This window comes from Ceratotherium simum, chromosome 10, assembly GCF_057802395.1.
Source record: "Ceratotherium simum simum isolate JZ-2026a chromosome 10, ASM5780239v1, whole genome shotgun sequence".
Classification (NCBI taxonomy): domain Eukaryota; kingdom Metazoa; phylum Chordata; class Mammalia; order Perissodactyla; family Rhinocerotidae; genus Ceratotherium; species Ceratotherium simum.
Window position 1 is genome coordinate 73,454,727 of NC_141909.1, and position 14,563 is coordinate 73,469,289.

General features: G+C 37.1%; 1 protein-coding gene across 5 annotated transcripts in view; it reads right to left on the reverse strand.

The window, feature by feature from the left end:
* Positions 1–457: 457 nt before the first annotated feature.
* Positions 458–14,563, reverse strand: part of USPL1 (ubiquitin specific peptidase like 1) — a 33,937-nt gene continuing 19,831 nt past the window's right edge. For 4 of the 5 annotated variants that reach the window (XM_087436236.1, XM_004435300.3, XM_014791256.2 and 1 more), the window contains 3 exons: positions 11,461–11,586; positions 5,037–5,194; positions 458–2,530 (listed from right to left, as the gene is read on the reverse strand). In XM_087436236.1, coding sequence (XP_087292362.1) covers positions 633–2,530; positions 5,037–5,194; positions 11,461–11,586 — 2,182 coding nt within the window. In that variant the 3' untranslated portion in view covers positions 458–632. Of the gene's footprint in view, positions 2,531–5,036; positions 5,195–11,460; positions 11,587–14,416; positions 14,500–14,563 lie in introns of all 5 variants that reach the window. The other variant, XM_087436238.1, reaches the window with a different exon arrangement.

The window sequence follows — 14,563 nt, forward strand, 5'->3', positions numbered from 1 at the left end:
GTCCTGGGGAGAAAGATGGCATTTATGATAATGTAAACTCTTTGCACATCAACACAAAAAATAGACTACTTTTTCCTGTTACAGATCATTTATTGATCACTTAACATTACTCAAAGTTCTAGTTACAAGCTTTCCTGCCGTCCTAAGGAGAGAAAATGGAGACAAGTTGTATGGAGAAAGTTTACATTCCACAGCACTCTATTGGTATAAGAAACATGCTCAGGCTCTTATAGGAGACCAGAGAACCATAGCAAAAGTCATGCATTCGCATACCCTATACAGTGACTTATATTTGTATAAACTAGTGTTTTTCCTGAACCAATGTAACCAAAATTTAAAATGTAGAACTTTAATGTACTCAACTGTACAAACTGCCAGAAACTAGACACTACTTTTCATTTTTAACATTCTGAAATCCTTATTCTCCCACAAGTACAAAATGAAGCCAACAAGAACAAATTCCTGATCATTTTAATTTGTAAAACAGATTACATGTTTTATGAGCAGAACCAAAGCTAAAACCTTCAGTAGCTTACATTTTATTCATGACAAGGCCAGTGTATAAACACTACCTAAAAACATAGTAAGTTTTTCCAAGAGCAATAATAAATATTAAAAGAGTTAATAATCATTCAACAACTCTCAAAAAGATATTCATCAAAATGAGGTAAGTCTAATGTGTCATTTGCTAAAGAATTTAATGCTGAAGTGGAAAAAAACTCATCAAAAATATCAGTCTTCATGGAACTTTCCAAGTTCAATGTTCTAATGCAGGCATTATTTGTTAGTAAGTCCGGCTGAACTTCACATTTATTTTTCTTGGTGGGGCTGCAATAATTGTGGTCCTGTCTCAGATGTGTGTTTTGGGGAATATCGTTTAATTCACTAGATACCGGTGCTGGGATATGGTTATCTCCCATTTCTAAATACCTAAAGTCAGCCTCCCCATTTTCCGAGAGCTCTGTTGAAACAACATTTGTAGGAGATAATAATTCTGCTAAAATTTCTTCATGAGTTTGACTACTGTACGAGGAAATACTAGGAACTGTGGTGCACCCAGATTTATTATCAGCCATATCAATTTGATATTGTAATTCTTTTAATAAGTCTTCTATTGATTCACAATCATTTGGAGATCCACAATGGGACCCATGTTCTAAATTTTCACCTGGAAGTGTTCCATTTTGGGGGGAAGACATGAGAGCAGCTAATTTCTTCTTTTTTGCCTTAAGTTTTTTAAGAAGTTTTAGACGAAGTTTATGAATCTGACCCTCAACTGAGTCTCCATGGTTTGCTGAAGAAACACCACTTTCACTTCCATAAGAATTGTGGTGGAGGTAAGCTCCATATGAGGTGTTTTCACATTTCTTCAAAACTTCCGAATCTCCAGTAACATGAGCGTGTAGATGAGAAGCCGGGCTACCTGACGATGGAAGACTAGGTGGAGGGTTACTAACTGGAAGAGGCTTACTTGCACACCTATAAACTTTCTTGGATGTCCGGTTAGCCTTTTGATTTGTACCTTTAGTTTTAAAGCCACCAAAATTACTCGCCCCCTTAACTGAAGGCTGCAAATCAGTTATAGTGTTTCTATTATGAGCTGAAACACAAGGTGGCATAAAAGAAGCACCCTTGCTTAATAAGCCTTTAACCCAACTTCCCACAAATGGTTTCTTCTGATTTTCTTTCAGAGATGGATTCTGTAATGACTTAGCTGTTATGGTCTGAGAAAATGCTGCAGTTTCTTTTTTCTTCAAATTAGATACCTGAGATGTAACAAGTTGTTCTGGTTTTAATTTCTCGGTTTTTGGTGAAAAGAATTTTAATGGAGCGTCTCTCTCTAGGGCAACTGTACTCTCAAATTCTACTGACTTTCCTCCCTGTATAGCATCAGTAACATGAACATTATTCACAGAGTTAGTAATTACAGTATCTTCTGTATTCAGCTGTACTGATTGCATTTTCGTATTTACAACTTGAGATGGAAAGCTTAAATCCACAAACTGGTCTTGGGTAAGCTTCTCCTTACATGGAGGTGATACTAAAGAAGCCGTTAGTGACACATGCCATTGCAAAGTACTTGTTTTGACAACTTCTGCATTTTCTGCCACAGGTTTATTTTCTAATAGGCAACCTTTGGGGTTAACCTGTATTTCTTCAAGTGTCAAAGGTAAAATATTATTGTCAACCAAATCTTTTGGACCTAAAAGTAAATGATGTTCATGAGCTACAGCTTCATCCTGTGAGAGAGTATTAGGAGCAACTGACATATTTGTGGGGTGAGTGCCCAAGGATGTTTCCCCTGAGGCAGCATCACCCACAGAACACAATGCTGGAGATACTTGTTTCTCATCACTGAAAGCAGGCTGATCATTAGGCTTTTTAAGTGGAAGGCAGGCAGATGCTTTATCTGTCATTTGAGATGTTTTCCTTTCCCAAATAACTATATGTATCTCTGAAGCAGGAACTTCAAATTTCTCATACCTTTCAGAACATGAACCTTTTAAGTCATCACATTCCAGCCAACTTCCTGGGGGATAGGGAAAGAAAGCGAAAGAGGTTAGACATTCAAAAACCACCCTCCTAGGTTAACTTTCTTCTGGCCTTTTTTACTGCTATATCACTGAATATCCATCAGAGGAGAACACTGAAAACATGGCCTTATCCTTATGTCACCATTTTCCTCTGCCAAATGTTAAAGTCCTTATTTGGATAACAAAAGTTATGGACTAACATCTAGAAATTTGGAAAACTGAGGTAGTTTTTACTCTTTCCTAAAATATCCATAAAAATTAAGACAGAAATATATATAACTTTTGGGACCTCAAATACAGTATTACCTAATTTATCTAACAACATCAGAAAACAGACTAAGTTTTTCCAGATATATGAATTTTCAAGATAAATGAAGCTTGTTACCTCAAGTACCAACATTTGTTGCAATTCTTATTCTATTTCTTTTTTTGGCTAAAAAAAAAAAGGCTTAGGTACCTAGGTGTCTTATTTTATTTCTGTGCTTCTGTTTTCTCATTTGTTAAGTGGGAATGAGGTGATGGATGACGAAAAGGTTAACCCCCCTCTACAGACAGAAAAAACCCAAACACGACCATTCACTAAGTTTATGCGGATACACCCTTATAAACTACCTGGACCCACTACTTTTATTCTATACCCATTAAAACTTTGAGAATCTTTTGTTTGCCTAGGTCAGTGGTTCTCTATCACACATGCACATTAGAATCACCTGATTAGTATTTGGGCCCCATCCCCAGACACTGATTCATTGGTCTAGTGGAGAGCCAGGACATTTTTTATAAGCTAACCATATGCTTTTTATATGCTGTCAGGGTTAGAAACCATCTAACTTCTTCTACCTGAAGAAGATTTTTCATTCCCTGGAATGCAATATAAAATTAAAATAAGTTTCTTAGTTTTTGTTTACATTACTGAGAACCACTTCCCCCCAATTCTGAAGTAAGGTAAGACTTTAAGGTAATAATTATATTTATAATGTGAGTTTCAGTTTGCTATGTGCTTTTATAACACATTATTGTGTCATCCATCCAAACCATCCCCAGGAGGAAAATATCAAATGTGAAAACTGTTCAACCAATAGAAAATTAAAAAATAGAAAGTATCGGGCCGGCCTGGTGGCACAGTGGTTAAGTTTGTGCGCTCCACTTCAGTAGTAGGTTCATGGGTTCGGATCCTGGGCACGGACCTACACACTGCTCCATCAAGCCATGCGGTGGTGGTGTCCCACATATAAAGTAGAGGAAGACTGGCACAGATGTTAACTCAGGGACAATCTTCCTCAAGCAAAAAGAGGAAGACTGGCAACAGATGTTAGCTCAGGGCCAATCTTCCTCACCAAAAAAAAAAGGAAAATATCAAAGTGACCCCTTACCAATGGCCTCATCTAACCAATGGCCTGATCTAACGCTTTAAGGGGACTGGGTTATCTTGTCTAAGACATAGTGAATACTGTGAGGAAAACAAACTTAATAGTAAACCACATTAGATAAACGGAAGGGGAAAAAAATTAGCAAAATTCATGAGTCATACTATTTAACCCTCTCATGAAAAGTTTAATTATTTAAATAAAGGCTTTACCTTGACTGTAGCTGTCAGCAAACTATGGATTTCAGATATTCTATTTCACAGTGAGAGAAGGCTACATAGTGTGTAATGTCTAATAGTCCTAGATATTTACTTTTATTTATATTACTAACAACTGCAAACTAAGCAAAATGTTTAATTTTTGTTCTTCCTCGATTAAAAACCTTCAGTACAGTGCATGCTCTTTTTTTTTATTTTATTGTTTTTTTTGTAAGGAAGATCAGCCCTGAGCTAACATCCATGCCAATCCTCCTCTTTTTGCTGAGGAAGACCAGCTCTGAGCTAACATCCACCGCCAATCCTCCTCCTTTTTTTCCCCTTTTCGCCCCAAAGCCCCAGTAGATATTGTACGTCATAGTTGCACATCCTTCTAGTTGCTGTATGTGGGATGCGGCCTCAGCATGGCCGGAGAAGCAGCGCATAGGTGCGCACCCGGATCTGAACCCGGGCCGCCAGTAGTGGAGCACGCACACTTAACTGCTAAGCCACCAAACTGGCCCCACATGTTCTTTTTAAAAGAAGTACCAGGTTATATGTCTAAAAAATAAAAATTGCCACTATTCATTTTTGTATACTGAACATATATTACTCATGTATAAAAACAAAAACCAAAAGATATTAAGTGGAAAAAAGCAAACTGTAAACCAACAGTAGTATATGATCGTATTCTTTGTTTAAAAAAGAAATATGCATATGCATGTGTAAATCCATAAATATGCTGATATAAGCAAAGGAAAAAGTTAGGAGTGATTCTAAACCATAGTGACAGGGCAGAGGAGAGGAGGGGCAGAAGAATTAAAGGCAAGGGCAAGAAGAGACAGAAAAGATTCAAGGCAGTTTGTCTTTTTTTTTTTTTTTTAAACTAGAGTGTAGTCTCCATGCCTATTATCATAAAAGAAAAACGTTTAAACACTTACCATCAGCATCTAAAATCCATGTTATAAAATGATTATTTGCTTGGTACTGAATTACAGAAGTTATTTGATAAAGACAGCCTTCAAAATGAAATGAATAGTGCTGCAAGTCATTATGTGGTAAGCCTTCCACAAAGTGCAACATGAATATGGGAGCTACTCTGTGGGAGAGAAAGGCAAGAGAAGTCAAACAAATTTAATGCCATGTGTCTGGTTATACAAAAGATGGTCTGAAGCAAGTAAGTCACACATAACATTTTCAAGGCTAACTGCACTAATTTTTCTTGAGAACATCCAGATGCGTGCCTTAATTAGAAATGGAGAACTGACGCTAAGAAGGATGTAACAGTAAACCCTTCTCAGAATGGTAACACTGACAGTTGGAAGCCATCATGCAATAAGGCTTTAACACAGACCATTAAACAAAAATTGCTCTGTAAGCCACAATGCTGCTTTGGCTTAAAGATCTCTTGGTAACTACTTTGTAGAATCAAAGGAAAAAATCCAGACCTTTTAGAATTTTCTTTGGCATCAAATGCCCAGACTGCTTTTGTTAGATGGGACAGGTAATACGTGAAACAAAATAACAAACCTAAGATATTCAAATAAACATTTAAAAACCCCCAACATGCTAATAATTTGGTCCATTTCTTTCAGTTATCTCAGGAAGTAGAGAGGTCTATCAAATCAAAATTTCTACTTAGGAAAAGTTTAATTTGTAAGTAAGTAGAGAAGAAAATACAACATAATTAGTTGATTTACCATAAACTTCAAGACATCCATAATTTCAAAAATACATTTTATCATTACAATAACATGTCAAACAAAAAAAACAACCCAAACATGGACCTCAAATAACTAAATTTAACTCCCAGGATTTAAGAAAAATGTTGAATATCTCTTTCCCCAATATTTAAACAGCTGTCAAAACTTAGCTTATCAAAATTTATTCAGCTGAAATGAACGCGAAATCAATGGCCAAAATGCAGATTATTCAGACTGACAAGGGATAATTTGTAAATTATCCCTTGTCAGTCATTCTGTTACAGAATAATCAAGTCTTCAAAACTGAAATACCTATGAATAAAAAGTCCTGCAAAAATGTCTGTAACGCTAAACTCCCACTGTTCTTTATCATACCTATTTCATCCATCCAAGATGCTATTGATCGTAAAACATACCACTACGAAAGAATACTGCCAATTAGAGTATACCATGCCATCAATTTTATTTATTATTTTAAAATTTTCTTGTGAGGAAGCTTGGCCATGAGCTAACATCTGTTGCCAAACTTCCTCTTTTTGCTGAGGAAGATTGGCCCTGAGCTAACATCTGTGCCCATCTTCCTCTATTTTGTACATGGGATGCCTCCACAGCATGGCTTGATGAGCAGTGAGTAGGTGTGTGCCCGGGATCTGAACCCACAAACCCCAGGCAGACAAAGCAGAGCGCGCGAACTTAACCACTATGCCACTGGGCTGGCACCGTCATCAGTTTTTAGATGTATTCTCATTTCAAATATGTTAGAATGTGAAGTGTGTCTTTGAGTCAGTGATCCACAGTAAAACTAGAGCTATTCTCTCAGCTGGATATGCAGGCTTTAGGCACCTACCTGACTCTTTAAGTACTAATATTTAGTCCTCTTGGCCTCATACAATACCTTTTCAAGATATCTTCTGAGGCTAGTAACTAAAACAGTCTCTTGATCCCTAGACTATGCAGTCTCACTAGTTTCCTGTCTTATTTGTGTGAGTTTACACATGGAAAATGTTAAATAGGCAGCATTTCTTTCTTAATATTTAAAAAGTGGCACAACTTATAAACTATGGCACCTTGAAGTCAATAAAATAAGGCATATGCCTCCTCCTTTTCTAGTTTATTTTCCTGTCTGCGTCCCCTAGAAGTCACAGTATTCTCCTACCCACAATTCCAGCTTGTCACATTTCTAGCCTCTCAACTAAGGGGAGAACTTTACCACTAGCTTGGCAATAGATTTTGTTCTTAGGCTTCTTCCTACCGCAACGCCTGGAGTGACAAGGGTGATGCTCAGAGCTAAGGAGTACAAGTGAGGTTCTGCCTCAACCATAAGAAAAGTGGATGGGACAGGTTAACAGAGCTGGAACCAGGAGTCCCAAGAGACTTCAAGCTAAGATCCATTGGCATCCACCTCCCAAATATGAGGCTGAACTCCTATTATGCATCTCTACTTTCAGGAAAAGAAGAGAAAATAGAAAAGAGGGAAAGCAGCACAAGGGAACTGTGCTAACTGCCCTGCTACCCAAAGCCAGCAGGGGAACACAGAGTCTCTGTCCCACAAAGAGCAGCCACAGTCTTGTGCTAATGACCTGAAATACAAGTTTTTGATTTTCATCTCAACTAATATAATGTAATAATTCATATTTTAGAAAATGCAGATTTAATAATGTACATATATGTACTTGTGAACTGTAACAATGTAGGCTTTAGGCAGAAAAATCTGCAAATGTAATTTTTAAACCTCATTACCTTTTCAATTATTACACATCACTGTTTGAACTATTTCAGACTTTACGACAAAAAAGAAAAATACGGGGCTGGCCTGGTGGAGTAGTGGTTAAGTTCACACAATCTGCTTCGGCAGCGTGGGGTTCATGGGTGCGGACCTACACGCGGACCTACACACCACTCATCAAGCCATGCTGTGGCGGTGCTCCACACAGAAAAAATAAATAGAGGAAGCTTGCCACAGATGTTAGCTCGGGGCCAATCTTCCTCACCAAAAAAAAAGAAAAATATGAGTAAAATCAGGTGTAATTCAAATAATCAGAATTGGTTCATGTTAATTGTAAATAAGAAAATACATCTTTTGGGCCAGCCCCGTGGCTTAGTGGTTAAGTGCGCGCGCTCCGCTGCTGGTGGCCGGGGTTCGGATCCCGGGCGCACACCTACGCACCGCTTCTCCGGGCATGCTGAGGCCGCGTCCCACATACAGCAACTGGAAGGATGTGCAACTATGACATACAACTATCTACTGGGGCTTTGGGGGGGGAAATAAATAAAGTTTAAAAGAAAATACATCTTTAGAAAAATTCAACTGTTCAACAAAGGTTTACAAACTGTTCTCTGGATGCAGTTCAAAGCTCTCATAAATAATGAAGCATTTTCTGCCAAACAATGAAGATTTAAATTAAGAAACATAATTTTAATTATTTTATATATCAGTATTCCACTCAAAATTTTGTCGGGGAGTGTGGAGTTTATCTGCTTAAAAAAAGTCTCAAAATCATTGTATTAGACACTTTAATAAAAGCTCTATAACAGAACAGAAATATCTTACTTCTCTTCCTACCACTCCCCTATCCTTTACAAATAATGGTTAAAAAAAAAAATATCACTGTTAAAACTAAAGTTTAAATAAATAAACTTTTCAAAATGACAATCCAGGATAGTGTACAACCAGATTCCTAAAGCAGACGGTGGCAATAATGAGAGGTTCATTTCAAGAATTTGTGAAGTTAAATTAAATCAGATTTTAAGTTGGTGCTCCATGTCACCATATTCTGAATATAATTGCTAAACAATTTAGTTAAAGAAAAGTAGCAGATTTGGACCTGTTAGATATCATTCATCTGATTTATCAACGGACTCAAAAGAGAATGCATGAGAAGAGTCCATGGAAACATATCAGGGATGTAGATTACCTGAGAGAAGGTGTTCAGGGAACTTACAAAACTGTTAGTGTTTAGAATGTTCTAAGATTAAATTATGCATGATATCATGATAGATCTAATTATTTTTAAGTTATCCCTAAAAACTGTATTAAATTTGTTTCTAAATTCTGTTAGGTACCAACAAATCAAGTTATACAAATTTCAAAGTTAAAAACTACAAAGGACTTTATAAAGACCTTGTCATTTAAAATTTAAGTGATATGGGGTCAGCCCAGTGGCGTAGCGGTTAAGTGCACGTGCTCTGCTGCAGTGGCCCGGGGTTCATATCCCGGGTGCACACCGATGCACTGCTTATCAAGCCATGCTGTGGCGGCATCCCATATAAAGTGGAGGAAGATGGGCACAGATGTTAGCCCAGAGCCAGTCTTCCTCAGCAAAAAGAAGAGGATTGGCAACAGATGTTAGCTCAGGGCTAATCTTCCTCACCAAAAAAAAAAAAAAAAAAAAAAAATTTAAGTGATATTTTATATACTAGTTCAATTTACTTCTGAATATAGTAAATGTCCAAATTAGAAATTCAGTTTATAAACTGGCCCATTAGAACTCTAAACACATTTCCTGTTGAAACACTGTTATACCTAACAGATACATTTTCAGATCAGAGCATGCATCTTTAATTTAAGTAAACAACATATTTGTATAATTAAAAATTATATATTGCAATGCAACCAATTAACAGATCAAACAAAATCACAGTATGAGTTTATCTTCAATGCTGGGGCTTGAGAAAAAGCAGGTATAAACTAATAGATGAAATTATATACACCAAGAAGCCTCAAGCAATCCAGTGGTCCAGTGCAGGATGGCAGACCCCCACATCTGCAGCCCTTCTACCTCCTCCTCATCAAGGAACGGGCTTAAAAAAAAAAAAAGAGGCTCCCTTCAACACTTAGATCTCAAAGCTTGGATCCCAGACAGCCAAGACAGACTATGGACTTCTGATTAAAGATACTGCCTCTTCTTTCCCACTCTGTCCTCCCCACTCAAACTCTATCAAATGATAGTGAAGGACAAAAAAGGTAATAAACCAAAAGGACAAAGACAAGGAAAGGAGCCACGAGCAAATAAGCAGACAATAAATATTTAGAAGACAAAAAGAAAACAGAAAAGTGGTAACTTAGATGGCAGAATGGATGAAGTGATGACATGAGTGCTACAGAGGGGCGTACTGATGAGAAGAGGTTACATGCCCCACAGAATCCCTAAAAGACTCAACATTTATAGGCAACAGATGCCGAAGAATGTGGGGGCAAGGCCCTAGGCTAAAAATTAAGATAGTGACACAAAGTGTGTATAAAGAGCACTCCCATGCACCAGGTCCAGAGAGGAACCAGTATAGACTAGAACATTGGAGCAGAAGGATGAAAGCCAGCAGAAGAGAAGTTTCCAGAAAAAGAAGGGAAGGAGGACTCAAAAATTGTGAAGCATCTGAGTGTTTAGCAAATCTATTGATACATGTTTGAAGAATTTGGAAAAAATTCACAATGTGTACACATAAACAAAGCAAATGAAAACACAAGGCAATTGTAATTCCAGGAAAAATAAAGAGTTATAAAAGAAATGAAACATAACCGTGTATACTTCTTGGTTAAAGAGGGAATATACGTATATTCATAATAAACAATGAGTACTGATTTAACCAAAAACGTAATCACACCGGAAGGACGGGGAGAAGTTAAACAGAGATGGGGCCCAGGTGCTGGTGTAAAAGCCCTAGTCCTCAACTATTATAAAAGGAGAAGACAGTATAAAGGTGGAGTAAGCACATTGTTTTAAAATGTCAAAGTAAATACTACCTTAAAGGTTTACAGCAGATGTCTGGAGATGGGGTAGGAGGGGCACTGCCTTTTTTTCCTTTCAAGTTTTGGCACTATTAGATTAACTGAGAATTTATTACTTGGATGAAAACAAACCTTCAGGAAAGATTCTGAGGGGTTTCCTGGCACATCCAAGGGCATCAGAAAAAGTAAGAAAAGGCCAACGTCACTGGTTCTTTATTATATCAAATTATACCTCAAAACATTTCCTTAATATAGAGTTAGAAATAAGGGCAACTGAAAATAAAGGTTAAAGAGGATGTATATGTGTGTGAGTGTATTAACAAAAGAGAGACAAGCTGCCTAAAATGGAAATGACCAGCGAGTTTCAAGATATGGGGCTTCTGGTAACACTAGAAAAGGTAATTCTGACCAGTACGCCCACTGAGGATACACAGAAAAGCTGGCAAAATATAACAAAAACACATCTGCTCAAGGGCAGCAGACAGTTTGCAGAGGATGAAGAATTAGCAGGCTGAGCTCTGGGAGAAGACGAAAATTCACACAGATGAGTCTGTGGTTCATCTTTGAATCATCTTAGTTCTTGAAATTAGATTAAGGAAATCCAAAAATTCTAGTGACTCCTGGCACTTGGCAGAGGAGAGAAAAATGCAAGTTTAATATCCTTAAAGGGAGAAAAAAGGCAAAAGAAGGAAAGACACTAGGAGAGTGGGGTCAGACAATCAGCCTAAGTCAGCTCTTCAGTAGTACTTCGCCCGGGACAGCTTGTTTATCGGCCCGAGTGCCTGACAGAGAGAGACATTTTGGCAATTCATAAATATAGGTTAACTCAAACTTCCAAAAAGTAGGTTGTAGTCATCACTTTGAATTCTACACATTAAAAAAAAAGTAAATCCATCTTTATTTTGTTCTAAAAATAGTAAGGCAATTTTAACTCACTTTTCCAATACCATTTTTCTTATCTGTGACTTATTGTTGCAATTGTTACATGGACCAAAATGGGCAGCATTAAGTGGGTGCCACTCAGAGATGACATTTGTAAAGGTGACCAGATTCTTTGTACATCTATAAGAAAAAAAAGACACAACTTGAATTCATTTAAGTTAAATTCATCCATGTTAATTTAAATCAATGTCTAAAATAAAAGAAACTCTCCTTCATTTATCCATACTTTCCTATCCCCCCAAATCATATAATAAATTAATATGCCAATGTTCCTCCCTAACCCTAGTAAAGCTCTCTGTGAAGATTCTTCACGTTAATTACCTATAGTTTTTCAGCTATGAGATGAAGAAAATGTTAAAGGCAGGGTTTCTCAAGAGCAATCCCACTAACATTTTGCACTGGGTAATTCTATGCTGTGGGGCACTGTGCTGTGCATTGTAGGATGTGTAGCATCATCCCTGGCCTCTTCCACACTAGATGCCAATAACAGCCTCCAGTTGTAGCAACCAGTATCTCTAGACATTGCCAAATGTTGCATGGGGTGCAAAAACAGCCCCTAGATGAGAACTAGGGATGTTCCAGGTTTTCAAATTTATTAATAGTTTCAAATTTATTAACACCCCCTTGGATGTTCTAGGGTTTTCAAATTTATTATAGCTCACCCCTTACTCAAAAAATTCACAATTTCGCTATCCATTATTGACCACCAAAAACAAAAAAGGGGCATTTCCAAATATATAATCAGGAATACATACAACAATTTTCTTTTCACAGGTTACACAAGTTCTAAATTTGCACTTTAATCTGAATACTTGATAACAATAGTCATCTAAAAAGATGATCTTTAAAAATATACACTGCACCTCAACTGGATTCACTTTAATAAAAATATCTTTAAATGAGTAATTATTTAGGGCCAGTAATTATTTAGGGCTAATGGTTCAAAAGTTCGGCGCACTCCGCTTCAGCGGCCAGGGTTCAGTTCCTGGGCGCGGACCTACACCACTCATGTGTCAGTGCCCATGCTGTGGTGGCAGCTCACATACAAAAAGAGGAAGACTGGCACTGGATGTTAGCTCAGGGGAATCTTCCTCAGCAAAAAAAAAAAGTAAATAAAAAAATTTTTTTAAAAGAGCAATTATTTACTACCTAATAGACACTAGCTTCTTTTCTAAACAATAACAATATTGATAAATCATAAGTGAGATAAGCACAGGCTGTTAAAAATACATCAGTTCTCAGGGAAGCTAACATTTCAAAAGCAAAGCAGCATCAAGCTATCAACAAATGCATTGACTGTATTTCTGCTAAATTCTCAGATCTCAAAGATAATTGTTAAGTAAAGGCTCCTATTTTTTAGTTTATAAAAGGGAGTTTTTCTCAGCAAATAAGTGTTAATTCTCCATATGACATCTAACATTTTGGAGCACTTACTGTGTGCAAGGCAGGGCACTGTGCTAAGCACTCGTCTTCCAAACAATCCTAAGGGGCAGGTACTTTTCTTATCCCCATTGTACAGATGAGGAAAGGGAAATAGAGAGCGCACATCAGATGATACACGAACAGACTTGAGATCTGAATCCATGGAGTCCATGTTTTTAACTGCCTCCAGAATATACCTTCTAAATCAAGTAAAAGCTCTTAAACTGGCACTAAAAACAGCAGTACAAAAACAAATGAGTTTGCTGGATATTCTCCCATCAGATTAAGTGGAAATAAGTTTTAAGCTATGATATATTAAAACCTATTTAATGAAATGCCACTTCATTTTAGCTTTTCCTCTATAACTACTTTTCTTTTTAGAACAAATGAATTAAAAAAAAACAAACCCAAGTGGCTGGTGACTTCTTTCCCTTGAGCTCTCTGAGTTTTTTCTATACACCTCGAAAATGCACTTATCACCTTGTCTTCATAGTAACTTAAAGCAACCAACAGACCAAAGTTACTAAGTCACTGGCCCTCTATTATGTGTTTATATGTTATCTTCCTAACTACCTAGTCTGAATTTGGCCAGGATAAAGACTATTTCTGTTGAGTTCCTGGCACATAGAATATACTAAATGAAAAGCTGTCAAAGAACTGAGATGTGGATTTTGGAAAAGCTATCATTAAGCTGATTTTAATCATCAAGTTTGTTTACATTATTTAAAATCCAAGTGCTGATTAGGGAGTATACCACAGTAAGCAACAAAGTCTTAGAGGTCAGAATACCCAAGCCTGAATTTTGCCACTTACTAATGTGTCACCTTGGGCATCTATTTAACCCCTTTCAAGCTTCAATTTCCACAACTATCAAATGAGGAGAAAATCATATAATTTATATAAATCAATGATAAAAGACCTAGAAACAGATATTTGTTCCCATATTCACTTACACAAAATTATTTAAGTCCTAGGTATGAGTGAAATGCTAATTCTTACTCTATTCTAGTTCTTTTGAGCTAACTGGTAAAAAAACAAACGTTTTCTGGTTCTGCTGCTTGCATTCCTTAGAGCATTCTCTCAGACTTGACTCTTCTTGATTGGTCCCTAAATACTTAAAAATAACCTCAATTTAGATAATGACTATCTAAGTAACATTTTTCTCTCACATTTTTATGTAATAACTTTGAGAGACTCCAAATTTTCTAATTTACTAGTAGGTAAGTTTAAGAAAAGCAGAAAGGATTTATCTCTATTATAATAATTTGAATAAATGACCAACAGAACCAGTTTGGGGAATCTTTTTAACTGCCAGCCAGCAACTTTCTCATATACGGACAAAGTGAGGGTATCATATCTGATGAAAACCTTCTCTCCCTGACTACTCTTCTAAAATCTAATTTCTATTCTTGTTATGCGGTAGGTGTGTGGAAGCAAAAGAAACCTGCAGTTTCTTTCTTCTCCATGCTTCCTCCCAAGTACCAATCTCAGGGCCATGAACACCAATCATGGTCCCTCTGGTCCTCACCTAGAGGCATCAGGGAAGTAGAAAGTATAGCTGAGACAGCTCACATGCAGAAAGATTCTGGTGGTGGCTGGTCTTTCATGGGACTAAGGGAAGGAATGGGAAAGTCTAAGTTACCACTGAGAACTGCTGCCAGATTCTGGGAGCCAA